The following is a 16,241-nucleotide window of genomic DNA, read 5'->3' on the forward strand; positions in this document are numbered from 1 at the left end:
TAGCGCAAAAATACGCCCAGATTCGTAAAGGACGCGACGAGACGCATCGATTTCATGCATCGAAAAGTCGATTTTCGCGAATTTTTTTTCGATTTAGAAAATGCGATTATCTCGCTTCACTATATGTGTAATCGATGCGTCTCGCCAAGATATAAACGAATATGACCTTATTTTTGCGCCAGGACCCATAGGCAACAAGATAAATGCAATTTTATAAATTTGAACAAAAATTGCACCTATACCCTATAAATCTCCCATTCCACCTTAGTGGTATCTGGAATATCTTCATGCACTTTTCGAATTAAAAAAAAAACAATGAAAACATTTATGCCATCGGTGCCCGTAATCACGCGATTCTAACCTCGCTTCGCTCGGTTAAATCGCGGATTCCGGCCGCAATGACATAAAATTTTGTATGAAACGCGTGCGTAATATATTTTTCCGGCGCCGTCCAAAGCCCCACTCTCCGATGTTGACCTGGTTTCCAGCGATTGCCGTAGTTACCGGCAAGGCATCGCTTGAGATCAAGGTTCGGGTTTTGTCCGCGGAGTAGGAGGGCGTAAAGTCGCCAGTCGAGAAAAAATTCCCTCCATCCGGGCCATAATGAAAAAGGTTTTTCAAAATTAAGAATCTCAAAGAAATACCATTTCATTTACTCGTGTACTAAAACGGGAGTTGAGAGATTTGCCCGTCTATTTACACCGAAATTTCCAATGAAAATTCCATCCGCGAGATGTCGCAAGTATGCCACCAAGTGGAAATTAATTTGCAAATACTGGAGAAAGAGATTCGTGGTAGGAGGTCCTCATGAATGAGTTCCATGGTGGTCGCAAGCTGCGGTGGGCCAGGGCAAGCAGGGCCAGAGGCAAAGTTTATTGGCACGGACAGGGACTGGCGTCGGATGGGGCGGCGGAGGGGGAGGGAATAAGGGGCACGTGTAGTCCTGGAATTCAACGAGCCCTAGGCGCCGCGCATTCCATCCCTACCTTAACTCGGTTTCTTCAATTACTCCCATCCTTGAGCTTGCTGTCTCTAGAGCGAATTTACTTCTCAAACACTAACTTACACCCTTATATTACTCACTCTTGTAATTCTTTTATCAAATTACACCAACTACATTTCACAACTCTCCTCCTTTTAAAATAGCCAATTTCACTTCTAATTCTTTCGATTTAGTGCACATTCACTACTATTCATAAATAATTGTCAATTTTCAAGGGGAGAATGATAAATTACCGAGTCATTGATTTAAAATTACGACCGATTTTCCTTGTATGGAAATTAATTCTGATAAGTTGACGACCTATTTTCAATCTTTATATTGAAAATTATTGCTGTCCTTAGTATGAAAGTAGAAACCTAAAAATGAAGTTCACCCGAGTCGAAATACCTCGAAACGCGCAAGCCTAATTCCTCATTGGTCAACTCCATTGGACCTTTTCACGTGGGTCACAGATCGATTTGACCATTTTCCCCTGCAATTATAACAATATGATATATTCTTATAATAATTTTGGGATTTTTTCTCCCTGCGCTGATGAACAGTACAATCTAACATTTCTAGAAATATGTATTGCCTTGAACTGACAGAGACTTTCGCTGAATCCATCGATGTGTGTTAGTAACTCATCGATGGGGCCTTAAAAATTGTCGAAATAAATAGCTCTATCCCTTCTTAATTGACAATGAAAAATATCCCAGTAGTATTGATGCTGGTCAGAATATGGAATGCCACAATCTCCGATAATAATATTCATTCACCTTCGTGAAACCAGATACTACCGTTATCATAATGTAATTAATTCAACATTACTTATACTTATAACGTTTTCGATTAAACTATTTAATTTGATTGCTTAACATGATGATAGGTGGTTGAGAAATTCCATTGAAAGAATGAAAATGCTTATGTGAGAAAAAACACGTGAGGATTGAAACCGGAGAGGAAAAATCTCCATAAAAAAAAATATAAAAGTGGAAGCCTTAAAACTCAACTCGGCCACATTGGTCCATGATACGGGTTATCATTCCCCCGTTACTCACACGACACAGAAGCACTGGTACCAGTGCCTATCGCAGCGGCTGCTTCCTTCCCCCCTCTGTTCACCCCGCGCTCTGTATCTCGCGGTTGCTCGCGGTTGTCCGCGTTTTCGACCCTGTAAGGCCGCAATGCCTCTCGGTACCACGTGTTCTCTCAGTTACGTGTCGATCAACGTATGTAATGCCCTTAATCCTCTTTCCGTCTAGTGAAATCTATACGAAAATTCCCCCTTCGTGGCATTTATTTTTTTCCCTCCGCATAGAGGCTTTGTATTCGATCAAATTTAACTTTCAAATTTTTTGTGTCATGGGGACTAACTATTGTCTCTAAAAAGACCAACTATGCGATTTCTAGCTGATACCTGCGTCTATATATGTATGGATTTGTGTAGCCTGGTTTTACAATTTTCTCCATACATAAGCATGCGATGTTTTATATGAATAATTTTATTGGTTTTTTTTTTTAATTAGCATAGAAGGTGCTTCGATGAAATTCAGATATGTAATAATTACGAAATTTTCAAATGAATATAATCATTTAGGAAGACTCATAGAAATGATCAGCCGTGTGCAAATGCATTGCTAATTTATTAGCAACAATAGCTGTAGCGCAATCACATAAGCTTATCGTCTTGCGTTGCTTCGCATACGAGATGTTATTTTTTCCAATGACTTTTCATTGAAAATATAATTAATTTAATAGCACATGGAAAAAATTTCTGGATTTAAAAATGAACTGTAAAAAATATGGACATTATTGTGCTTTTACAAATGTTGATTATGTACAGGGATGAAAACAAGATAATCTCTTGACTGAATCATTCTCAGTTGGTAATATTTCGTTTCGAAATATTAATTTATGCAATCACTACATATATAGACGATACCACTAAAGGGAGCTATTTCTAAATCAGCATTATGCACGCATAAAATAGGAAGGCATCCGCCATACAGCCGATTGTCCGATACTTTATGGCCTAACTTACAGCCATTCGAGACAAACTGACATCCCTTGCTCTTCAACTTTATAAATAGCAGCTGACGTTTATCCGCTCGAATCGCAACTTCCGGTATGAGTTTTATTATCCTCTCTCATTCCCTCCTACGTGCATACCACTGCATCTTGAAAGAATGTTATTTCGTGTATCTCCTCAGCCCTTTAATACTCATTATAAAAATCGATAAATCGCTAGGTAGTCTAACATTGTAAAATAATTTCGCGGGTTAGATAGAGTATACATGGAATACTCTATTATTTCATGTATATTAACTGATAAAATGGTCCAACTTGCCCCATTCAACCTAATCGAAGTGATAACAAACAAAGTAATCTAAAGTTGAAGTTTTTTGACGTCTCACAGTCGCCGATGTATGATTATAATAAAAATGAGATAAAAAATTGAATTCGAATAGCATATTTTGTGAAGATGAACGAGGTTTTACGGTTATGAATGAAATTGAACGTTTCGGGACCTCAATAGATAACCTTTGAAGATAGAGAAGTTGGTATGTTACGCGACTTTCGACTCATTTAATTTTTTTTTAGCTTGTGTGTGGCTCTTGTGTACAAAGTACGTTCTCGATGCATACATTCATGTATATAGAACGACACTTGAATGTTCGCACGTATATGTCGAGTTTCTTCTTCCCTCGTCCCTCTCTCTTTCTAACTTCTAGTTGAAAACACACTTATACACTTTAGAATACCTGCAAGTTTTTTCAAGCAACTGGCAAGTATGCTGTGAAAAATCTGATCATCTCTATGCAAATTACATACTAATCATCATTTAATTCGGGAAACGAGAGGAATACGACGAGAAAATTATGAATATTTTTTCACTATTTTCCGCATTTTTTTTTTTTCATTTTCCGTTAGTGTAATCGATGCTATCTCTCACGGAATTTTTCTCACACATAAAAATCTGTGGTTTTCGTAGGCTTTAAACTTTGATACGCTTTTTCCTTTCGTTTACTCAATCAACTGGTAGGTGTACAATATTTTAAAAAACTGAAGTGCTGCCGTCATTAGCTCAGAAATACACGTGCGGGTTACGTAATGTATCAAGAATGTCATCAAGGAATAATTAGGTAAAAATCTACAGATATATTGTGCGTCACTATACTGGTATGTCGTTTTCGGTTACTCATGTGAATTTTCCATAAATTGTTTCTTCTTGATATTAATAATGAACCAGCGTTAAAATAATTATATATACACACAGAGTTTTGTTCTGATGCTGTCTTTATCATTACCACGATTTCATGGAAAGTGTTAATATAATTGCGAATATAATGGCATCAATTCTAATTTTTAGGGGTGTTGAAAGTGGTGAGGTGAAGGTGGAATGAAAAATGTTGGTATCTTTTTAAGAACTGCAGGAAATTTTCCATTTACCTCTAAATATTCAGTAAGGTAATTTCGATAACCATCAATAAAAGGTGTAATGGTGTAGATGTTGCGGAACTACTTGAATGCCAATATGAACATTCAACAGATCTCCAATCACTGGATTATTTAGTCTTTGCGCAATGACAATCTTGCAACAAGTGCGATGACCGTTGAGAGCTCGTGTCCTTTCCAAGGAAACGGATTGTACACGTAGGCTAGATTGCTATGACGGTTCAGGTGGCTAGAGTTCTTTCAAACTCGAGAAAGAAATCGTGAATGAACATTTCATAAGTTTTGTAAAGTGGCAATTGCTGAGTAGACCTGCAGACACTTTAAAAATTTTTTTTCCTGCCAGCCCGGATTGGATTTCAACTCCGGTAGAAAGGAAGCGAGAGGCCAAGATAGGAAAAGAATGAACGGAGAGGATGGTGTGTACTCGGCTCAGTGCACTCCAAGTAAAATGCTCAAGGAGAGCTGGTACTGAGTCACTCGTAGCTATGCGGATTTTTCGCAGAATCTGGGTCTGCATTTCTCTTTTATTCCGTTCGCCTTTTTTGCTCCCTTCATATGCCCCTTTTTAGTATTATTCTTATTCATCCTTTATGTATTCTCCGTCTATTTTCATTTTATTTACTCTGTACATGCTGTCGCTACTCTACTTGTACTATCATTGTCGTCGAGGCGGAAGACGATAACGTTATTTGCCCCTCTCACCTCGTGAGCAATCCTCGAGGCAGATCCTAGCCATCGCAGTCTATTCAAGAATCAAAACTCTATTCAACCTTCATTTAATTAAATATACCTCTACGTTGCTTTCCTTCACTCAATTATATATGAACATCCCCATGAAAAAAAAACCCTTCGTCCATTTTCACCATCGAGGTAATTGCCTTTTTCCAATCACGCTCCAGGATTGACTATTTTGTTTATTATTTAAGAAAAAGTGTAGATAGAATTTTCCACCTTGCATAACTTGCATAGAATGATTTTTATTATTTTTTAAATAAAACCAAAAAGGAATCACTCTGTCGTCTCGTGTTAAAACGCGTGGAAAAAATGGAAAAAAAATTCTTCCGGTAAAAATATCAAAAGAAAATCAGAAATATCCTATTCTTTAAAGAGATGATTATTTTCTCAGTGCAGAGTGCTTTATTTTTATGTAGGTGTCCGACACATCTAATTTTAACCGGTGATAAAAGTTGAATCCCCTGAACAGCACGTTTGCTATATTTTTTTTTTTTTGTAAAACTTTGAGGGTACAGCGGTGAGAACATTTTTCGAACGTCGATCACAAAGGGTGCGAGGATGCAATTTTTATAAGCTGAACCCACAGGCATGCCAAGATCCAAAGCAGTCGCCAATGAGTGAAACGGTGGGAGAAGGTGAGTGTGTAAAAAAAGAGAGAATAAAATAAAGAACTCCAGTAGAGAGCCCAAGGGCCTCCCTCCGGTTGTACCACGGTGTTGCACGTAGATGAGGTGGTGCTATGTTAAACATGGCGCCGGACAAAGCTGCCGACGAAACCATCTCATTTCAGCGCTATCCTCCTCATCTGCCTTATTATATACCGACAGGACCGAAGTACGACTCCAGATACAAAAGCCAGCCGGACTTCTCATTCTCTCTGCATCTATCTTCCCTTCCTTCAAACGACTTGAATGCCTCATTCCGATTCTTCCTGAGTTCTCCCTGGATCCAAGAGTTTATTTCGCCATTTATTACTCTCAATTCTCCCTACTTTTCCCCATCATTGCATTATTTACCGATGGACCATTTCCCCCAGCCCATCTCTTTGTCTATCTTTTGGATTTAACCATTTATCACAGTTTTCTTATTTCTGACACCAATGGGCCATTTGAATAATCATTAGATGAAAATCCATTTTCATAATTTAGTCGAAGTGAAAGGATGATGGTGCCAATTCAAGACACTGAGAAAAAAGTCTTGGAGGCGAAGAAAATCAGGGAAGGGGAAGTACGCCCTGGAATGCAAGCGCTCGGTTGTAGATTTAAAACCAGGCCGAGGTAAATATCCACTTGGAAATATTAAATGAAAGAATGAGATAAACTTGAGATGCGAATGAAGAATCCGCGTTAACGTTGTCTCTTCAAACTGGCGGATCCTGGTGGTGGGTTGGCTCGAAAATGTCAGGAAAGAGAAGGGAATCGATAAGTCCGAGAGCAATGTCCCGAGGAATGCAGCGCAACGGACTCACCTTAACATGTATGTTTGCTGAAGGTTCTTCTCTGTGCTATGCTATGTCTACACCAATGGGTTGAGATTATCCCCGAGATATTTCGAGTTTTTGGCCCATTCTTCGAGAGTCCCAGATTAGTTACTTCTCGTAACATGTTCCCATGGAATGTTTGATACGATGAGGATTGGATTAGCATTGACCGAGTTTATTATCCTGTTGGCCAACACTGGTGCATCCTTGACCAATCGTGGTCCAATCGTCATGTTCTACCAGGGTTTCCCTCATATATTTTTTTATACAATCAGATATCATTTAGTCTAATTATAGGTGTGATACCGATAGCCGCGATCGAGCAATCCATCTTTCAGGCCTTCTTTCTACACTTCAACAGTCAATGCAACTCCTTTATTTAAACCCTATGTATACATAACTAAAAGAGTTTTACTCGGTACTGGTAGTGTGTTTGCTTCCGATTGCCTCATTATTCCGCGAAGCATGATTACAACGATAAACATCTTCGCCATGTTTCGCCCTGTGCAGTTTATAATCATTCAAGCAAGAGAGGCCATTCCCGGAGTTGAGTTCTGAGAACCGGACCCGCGGGACGTTCTCTACGCTTGTGACATTCCACGCCGATACTTTTCTCGTCTCGTATTTCGCACTTACCTCCTCTACCCCTTTCTACGATTTCCTTCCTTGGCTTTTTCTTTTAGTTGCGTTATGTATTCTCTTCTTCACCCTCTGTACTCCTCTCTTGTACATCTTCAGGATGTAGAGTTAGAGGTAGAGTTTATGCTGTGCACACGACGAGTCTCCAGCGCAACCTTCTTGAAGGCAATCACCGCAGCTCGGTCAACCTGGTGGCAACCAATCGTGTTGGAATTCCCTCTTCTGAACCTGACGAGTTATAACTTACTCAATGCTAATACTGGTTATTTGTGATTAAAAGCACTTTGGCATATTCCTGGAAAATAGAATGAATATGCACTTTGCCAACTGGTCTTTTGAGTAAGAAAAAATCTCATCGATCATTTTGTTTCGCTATCACCTGTGCTCTATGTTTTTATATGCCAGATGCTTCAATCCGGAGAGCGGTGATCATCAGACGAATGGTGAGTTCAGCTTTAGACTGTGGCATCTTCTTGGAGGACCTCAAGAATTCGCCGTGACAATAATGATTATCATTATGGCGACGATAGAGATTGTGATGGACACGAGTGCCTAAATAAACAGTACATTTCTTCATGGAAACTCAAGTTGTACACCAAGCAGGATTGGAACGACAAGAGCGATGTTTGGAATGCAGTAGCATTACGCATGCGCACTACGTATTTTACTCGGAACAGACGACGGGGGCCCGTGCCGTTATGTCCCTCGACGACGCTTCGTTGTCTGCGGTGGTTGCTTCTTTCTCGACCTCTTTGTTTCTCATCCGATGGGCCGGCTCTTCCATTCACTCACTCAAGAAACGCCATTCCATTTCATGGCATAAAATGTTCTTTTCCTTCACCTAAAAACTATTTTATGCAATTTAACAACATCATATCGACATTTTTTCCATTTCTTCCATTTTTTTTTCATTTCTTTAATTTTTTCCATTTTTCCTGTCCTCCAGCGCACTCCAACGTTCTTATTCCTCCTTTGGTTACTTCCCGCCAAATTTGTCATTGTGCTTGCCAAATGTGAAGTTCGAGGTATCGTTATACACCTAGGTGTAAAAAGACTAATTTCGAAAAATTTCACAAATTTCCCCCGACATCGCGGGTCCTGCGTTCCTCTTTTGTCGCTTCACATATCTCTCTTCGCTTCTCCTGCCGTATTAGGTATTTCTTGGTGCTCTCAGAAGAGCTCGTGCTGACTTGGGTACCTCGATTCTCGAGTGCGAAATCGAAAAATTGATCGCGCCGTGGAAGTATAACGAGGCTACCTACGGTGTGTGCGAGTTTCCGTACGCCGGTCTCTGGTCTCCATGCCGAAACTATAAAAAAAAAAAAATCAAAGAATGAAAATAAAAAAAAGTAAGGAGCATGCGGAGAAGAAAATGAGAGAAACGGAAAAGAGGGGAGTAGTATCCCAGTATGTATACTGCTGTGCACGCTGGGTTGAGACCTAAAGGAAAGCAAAGTGGAGAAAGAGTGTCTGTGGGCCCGGAGCTGCTGAATGCTGCTGAGCTGCTGAACTGCTGAGCTGATACGGAAGGGGGGGGAGAGCGGATTGGGCATCGGGCATTCTCGAGCATCCGAGATGGGGAAAGGATGAACGGGAAAAATAAGAAGGCAGGAGAGAGAGAGAAGGAGAGCTGGAAGCTGCCTGACGACGACGAGCTACACCGGTGAGAGACGCATGGTCGGCGGAGGCGATGGTTGCGGAGGAGGAGCACGTCGGCGGCGTAAGCGATGGGCAGCGGAATATATCGAGAGGGGTGCGGGCGGTGGACAGCCCTGGTGGGGGTAAGGAATGCATGGGAACGAGGCGCAAGCGGACCGACCGCGATTTGCCCGTCCCGCATTCCACCAACACCGTGGCGAGCAGCTTCGAGTCCCGGGGCCACCGGCCACGGCTCACGCCGTGAAAACCCAAGAGACCATAAAATCAACCCTGTGCGCCCCTCTCACGCCTGCCACTTCTTAGATCACTCCTATATCAAAAGATATCAAAACCTCCAGAGCCCACTATAACCGAGAAAATTCAACAATAAAACTTTCCACGTTGAAATTTCTACATTGCGAATATTTATGGAACTTCAAAAATATTACCAGGTCTAGTATGTCCAGGCACATGCAGCCACTGTAGCACCACTTTGCTGAATTAAGTCAGAAACTTTCGTCGATCTTTACTACTGATGCAAAGATATATTTCTTTGGGGAATAAATTACAAGCAATCATTTGGTCTTCTTGTGGTTAAATCCATTTTTATGAAGTATTTATTCTGAGGGAGAGAGGGAGAGGTCCGAATTTTTGGGAAAATTGGACAATCGAAAAAAAATCCCGTTTACCCGCAGGTTTGATTGTCGTCAAAAATTCAGAGAACAATTATAAAACGAGAAATTTTTTATTGTCATAAATACATTTTCCCTCATTATTTTTACATTGTCGGTGAAAATGAGAACTCCCTTATAGTGGAATAGAAAGACCGATGATTGTTATGGGCATTTTATAATTCGTGAACGTATTTTTCCAGTTTCAGATAGGTACACTTTCTCCAGGATACTAGGTACACTTATGTTTTTTTACGTCAGCATTTTAAATACAACCATAAATATTAGAGAAAATCAACCCCTCTCCTTGCTCACATCAACAGAATATCTGTAGCTCAAGAGCAGCCAGTTCTCATTAGCGTCGTTTAAAGCTTTTGTTAATCTTTACCATCGGAATAAAATGAAGAGTTGAGCTGTAAACAGCTGTAAAATTTCAGCATAGGCCTAGAAACAGGAAGTCGATCAAGAAGTTATTCCAGGAATCAGCGTGACCTCGGTATGGAACTGAGCAAGATGCGTCGTCTGGTTAACTGTATATATCCGTCTATGTACGTCAGATAAGACGACATACTTTGTGACATCCCGCGGAAATAGGTAGCCCGATGGCATAGCGTTGATGATTAAAGCCTCATCCTAAATCTCCATCCAATCGTAATAGTGCCGATACTGTCCTACATCATCCACATCACCATCATCCATCTGCATGCTTGAAATTACCCGAACTTGAATGAGGTGTTAATCCCTTATAAAAAATTATGCACTTACGAATTTCTGCAAATATACTAAGCAGATACCGGACAGGAGAATGATTAAGGGTGAGTAGAAAAGAGAAAGACACATGTGATATCCAACGTCCTGCTATTTTCTCTTTTTCTTTCTCGTCTGTGTTCCTGTCTATCTTTTCCTCCCTCCCTCAACTCTCCATGGAATGTGATCTCGTCAGGTCATTCAGTCACCTAGACTCTGACGTACTACGATGCAATACGTTCATCTCTTCTCTACAATTTTTATAGTATAAACTATTTTTTTATTCACCTGGAACACGATGCTGGGTGCATTCCAACGGTGCGCTGTAATGCCGAGTTTCCAAGAGGACTCGCTCGACAAAGTATATGCGATCGCGCTTCGTTCATTCACCTGCTTGTAGACCTTCTGCTGTCCCTTCTCCCAACTGCTTCTACCCTTATCACTCTGTCGCTCTTTATTGTACCTCCTCCTCGTCTTCTCCTTCTCGCCCCCCGATCCCCCACTCGCGGCTTGATTGCACTGCGCGTTGCTATACTCACCTCTGAGCATACCTCTTCTTCCCTGTTTTCCTCTTCGGCACCCTTAATCTTCTGCTATGTACCATCCTGCCTATTACGCTGCCCATAGATCACGCTCCACCATGGCGAAAATATCTAAGACTCTTGGGCACGAATAAGACTGCCTGATTTTTAAGACGCTCAAAACCAACTCAGACATACGCCATTGGATGTCACGGATCATAAGTTAGTGTAAAATAACCATCGACTCAGGACTATGACCTTCTAACTACTATAGTTAGGCTTTACCTAAATAAAATCTAAATCCCTGAATACCGTTGAGTCTTAGTGAGTTTTGATCGTTATCAATATTTATTTTGTCATTAGCGTAACATAGTTAACTATTGCGAACCAACTTCATCTTCATTTCTTCAGTCTATATAAAGTAAACGACTTGCTCAGTTTCTGAGGAATACACTCAAGACATAGTTACTTACAGTTCACTTAGCATCATGAGCTACAGGAGATGAAGATGGATTACGGTAAAATGCCACGGTGGCTAAAACCCTCTATCATTTGGTTTTTCCTCCTCTAAAAGGCTACCAGTGTTGGACTCAGATCGCTGAAAACATCTGGTATTCCTGTTTGATGATAGTTAAATTGTTCAGTATAGTTTGTATATATTGCAGTATAGATTGTATGGTAAGGGAGTCCTATTCAAGAAGTAAAACATGTGACATCGTCATGTGAGGAAGTTGAGCGTCATTAGAAGAGTTGAAGTATACACCTGTTGTTAGTTTGTTCAGATGATCTCCACTGACTCCATATCACCACTGATTTATTTAATAAATCAATCAATTTTTTTCATCATCATTGTTGGCAATATTACGATTTTTTACCAAGCTCATTTTATGCGGTGATGAAGTACTTAATCTAGCATGGAAATATATAATTCAATTATAATTCAAGGGGACGCTTGAAGAATGATTTCATACTTCTGTTGCAGGAATCTAGCGATTGGTATCGGAATCCAAAATTTCCCTGAAGGACTGGCAGTATCATTGCCCCTTCAAGCAGCTGGTTTCAGCACTCTCAAGAGCTTCTGGTATGGCCAATTATCGGGTATGGTTGAGCCAATTGCTGGTGTCCTCGGCGCTGCGGGCGTTTCACTCGCAGCACCAGCTCTCCCTTATGCACTTGCTTTTGCTGCAGGCGCCATGATTTATGTCGTCGTTGACGACATTATCCCGGAAGCGCATCAAAGGTAACGTACATGATTAATTTTATGTAAAAACTTCACAATCGTGTATTTTATCGGTTTCGTCCAGCCGATGGTTGCACATGTCCTACAAGTCGTTATTCATCAACTGCTTAATCCGAATGTTTCGCATTTCGCGAGAGCTGCCCTAGTCTCACATAGATGTTTCCCTTTCTCACTATCAACATCAATAATTTCTACAAGGTCTAGGGAATAATTGAGTCGGAAAATGAAATATCGGAGAAGATGCGATCGTGAAATGGAATGATAAAAAAGAAATGAGTCTTTTCGTATGTATTCCTATCCCAGTCCATTCCAGCGTGGCACTTTGCTTTCACCAAGTTTACCTTTCTCGCCCACTGATAAAATCTTCTTTCATCGGGTGATTTAAGGTCTCAAGAGAAGATACACACGGTCGCAGTAGTCAACGAAATAAATCAGCCGACGAATTAATTTCACATTCTTTGATATAATACTTTTTTAATCTTCGCCTACAACTCTTTAAATTTTTATCAAAACTCACGTGACGTTCATTGAGTATTATTAAAATATTTTAATTAATTTGAATTTCTATGATTGCAGTGGAAACGGAAAAATCGCCAGCTGGGGTGCAATGGTAGGATTTTTAATAATGATGTCACTGGACGTTGGACTTGCGTAGGGTACAAAAAAATTATTTTCAATGATAGGACACTGATTTGTTAATATGAGATCAATAGATAGACTAATAAAAATAATTTGTTGACGGATCCAATGGAAGAGCGATTGTAATACCTTTTGTATAAACATACAGTGTGAAGTGCAAATTTTTAAATTATTATCATTCAAACTTGTGAAGGGCCATGAAGAATCCATCGATATTTATTTATCAATGTTCCACAACGACGAAATTGATCTTTGATTAACAATCAACAATCATTATTCAGGTTTTCGGGTTTAGGGAATATGTATACGAAATCCCAATTGGGAAACCGTGAGAAGCCGAACAGAAACATTTATTTCTAAGAAGCTCTTTATATAGCATTCGTATTTTCTTATTATTCGATGTAATGGTCGTTCATAAATGAATAAATAAGAGATAAAATGTTAAAAATGAGTTAGTTGCCTTAAAGTTATTGTTATCATCTGATATACACCATACCAGGATAATTGTAAATACTGTTAATAAATATGTACAACAAGGGAATTTATTCCCAAGTGTACGTGGTTTGGATGGTGATAAACAGAATTCCTTTAGCGGTGAATCGAGTTAAATGATTGACTCATTAAAGCCGGCACGCGCTCTGTCCAGCGAATGACAACACTCAAAAGAGAGCATTTAAATGAATATCACCACCAAGTTCTAAGGTATGAAAATTCATCGAAATTATCAGTAATTAAATGACCATTATTTCAGAATTACTCATGTGCATGTGTGTTTGTTAAGATCTTAATGCATTGTACAGTTTTTATTTATTTTAATCACAGATAATCTTATGCAATTTCACCCCGGGAAAGAGAATGAATGCCCTTATTCTGGAAATTATAAATATTCTCATGTTAAAATATCGTCAGTGTATTTGTACATTGACTGATATATATCATATAATATTTATGCACAGAGAAGAACAAATGCAATTAATGATCAATGTTTGCACTCATACTGTTGACCTTTTCGATGCGAATTTTCCTTTCGTTATCATTAAAAATTAAATAGTGCACTATGTGTCTAGTCAAGTCTAGTCTTGATTACAAATAGACTTGAAATCGGCTCGCAGATTGGGGACTAGAGATATTAATTTTCTAAAATGCGGATTATTTGTTAATTCACCTACACGGCAGAGGGTGATTTATTTACCACGACTTGAAACAAAAGTTTTTAGTCACTTGTCTGGAAAAATTATTACAATGCACACAAGTGCCACTCAAACCGACCATGTACAAGTTTCATGGTAACCATATACAATTATACACGTAAGCCATTTATACGTCTGGGCTTGTGAAAGTGGGATAGCCTTTGCGTAACGGTATGTATACCAATACAAAACTCACATGCACACGATTAGACTTTGCCGCTCCGCTTCTTTGCCTTGGTGAATTAGTTTTTTTTATAATTCAAGTGAAAAAAGAGAACTTCCACCAGCATCATAAAATCTTAGTACGATGCAGATAGGATAAAGTAGATTCTAACGAGTGCCATTCCAACCCTGAAATAAATATGTCTTTCACGACAATGCTAAAAGAAATGTATTAATTTAGCTGCGATTGAAATAAATATATTTCTCATGCTTTTTCTCATCGATGAACGTTTGCACTTACATTTAATTTTTTTTTCAGTGCATTCGTCTGATAATCGTTTAATTTGAGTTTTTTTCTACAAAAGGAATTGACAGTATTCATTTACTCGCTTCTCTTAGGCAGCTAACTTCTGACGAGAGAATAATCAGCGTTCTCATGCAAAAACCGGAAGTTGTAGGAAGCGACCAATTGCACGTCCGCTATCCGCCGTCAGGAGATGGCGCGAGTACGTATGGGAGATTATGGGAGAGAGATTGAGGAAAAAAAGGGTAAGAAAGACGGATACGATTCCCAGGCAATGATGCAGAAATACAAATTGAAAGGAGTGCGTGTATATTCGCATATGTCAATATAAATTAGCTTCTTTCTCGAGCGCCTTTATCTTCTGTTGTACACTTAAATGGAGTGTTAATTGATAATCGATTATTATTACGTACATTGATAAACACGTGCCTATCAATAAAACAGGATACAGAGGTAGTTTTACCTATTTCGATTTTTCCCATTAAGGGAATCTTTATTAAGGTAGTACTCCCGGTACATCATGAGTCAAGCTAGAGTACTAATGACTCTGATTAGCGCGGTAGCTTAATAAGAAAGAGAGGAAAATTAATAATTATTGCTGTGGCCCATCCAGGCACCCAAAAATTTAATTAAGTCATGTGCAAGTACTACTAAGTCATGTACGACCTTAATTCCTCCTTCTTTTCTTCTTACTCGCCGAAAAACGTCTTCTATAATAGTCATTGAAAAATCTGTAATATTCAATAACTATTGAATATTATAGATTTTAGACTCACGTAGTTCAGTTGAACGGATTCGTTCCTCTCTTTCAGTATGACCAAAAATTGATAGTTAGTAAATCCGGAATGATAGAGCATTAGCGATTGAAACTTGACGTTTGTACACGTGCATTCCTGTGACTGAAGACCACGACCGAAGACGCCTCTCTGTGATCTTATATACAAAAATAGCCACGGATAAACGGCACCGGAAGTGAAAGAGTTCCACCCAGCGGCAAAGGGTCACCGTCCTTCACACATCTCGAATCTCACAGGGATTTTTTAATAAGACTAGCGTATATAGCGCGCTTCGCACGCCTAATCTCACACGTGTGGGGTGTTATCATTTGGCATCTAAAATCTCTAAAACAATTACCCATATTTTTTTTTCTTCAATTAAATTCAATTCATAAATCGAGGAGGTATTCATTTAAATTTGAAAAATTCGAAATTTTTGAAAAAGTATCAGGGGAGCATGAAAATCGAGGAGGTATTCGCTGAAATTTGAAAAATCGAAATTTTTGAAAAAGTATCAGGGGAGCATGAAAATCAAGGAGGTATTCGCTGAATTTGAAAAATCAAAATTTTTGAAAAAGTATCAGGGGAGCATGAAAATCGAGGAGGTTCTCACTGAAATGGTTGCCCTACTCAGAACTCTTGATTTTTCCCGAGAATTTTCACAATGGAAGATATCCATCCAGCTCTAATGAAAAAAATTCTATTTTTATCTCGCATTTAGATTCAATCTTTTGTTAGATTAATATCGATAAAAATACAATTTTTTTTTCTTCCACAAATCATTATCTGATTAAAAACCTGATAAAAAACGTTACCAGCTTTTTTTTAAAAGGGATAAGTGATTCATTTGGATTATTTTCAACCATGAATTTTCCTACTTGCTCTCTATCCCTTTTCCCGATAATGTTTAATAAAAAATCAAAATTATCACGAGCAGTTGGCAAGGTGGTACAGAAAAACCAACGAATGATGATTTTTCAGTACATTCGATGGTAGCTATATCCACTATGCATGTCTTGTAGCAGTGGTATAGCAGTTTCGTAATACTTGGTTGGGTT

At 39.2% G+C, this 16,241-nt stretch overlaps 1 protein-coding gene across 1 annotated transcript; it reads left to right on the top strand.

Moving 5' to 3' along the window:
• The first annotated feature begins 4,096 nt into the window (after positions 1–4,096).
• On the top strand, positions 4,097–13,202 carry LOC105266206 (zinc transporter ZIP11). The gene is made up of 3 exons (XM_011304165.1): positions 4,097–4,128; positions 11,855–12,112; positions 12,689–13,202. The coding sequence occupies exons 1-3, from the start codon at positions 4,097–4,099 to the stop codon at positions 12,765–12,767; spliced, it is 369 nt and encodes a 122-aa protein (XP_011302467.1). The 3' UTR covers positions 12,768–13,202.
• Positions 13,203–16,241: the final 3,039 nt, after the last annotated feature.

This window comes from Fopius arisanus, unplaced genomic scaffold (assembly GCF_000806365.1).
Source record: "Fopius arisanus strain USDA-PBARC FA_bdor unplaced genomic scaffold, ASM80636v1 scaffold00037, whole genome shotgun sequence".
Taxonomy (NCBI): Eukaryota; Metazoa; Arthropoda; class Insecta; order Hymenoptera; family Braconidae; genus Fopius; species Fopius arisanus.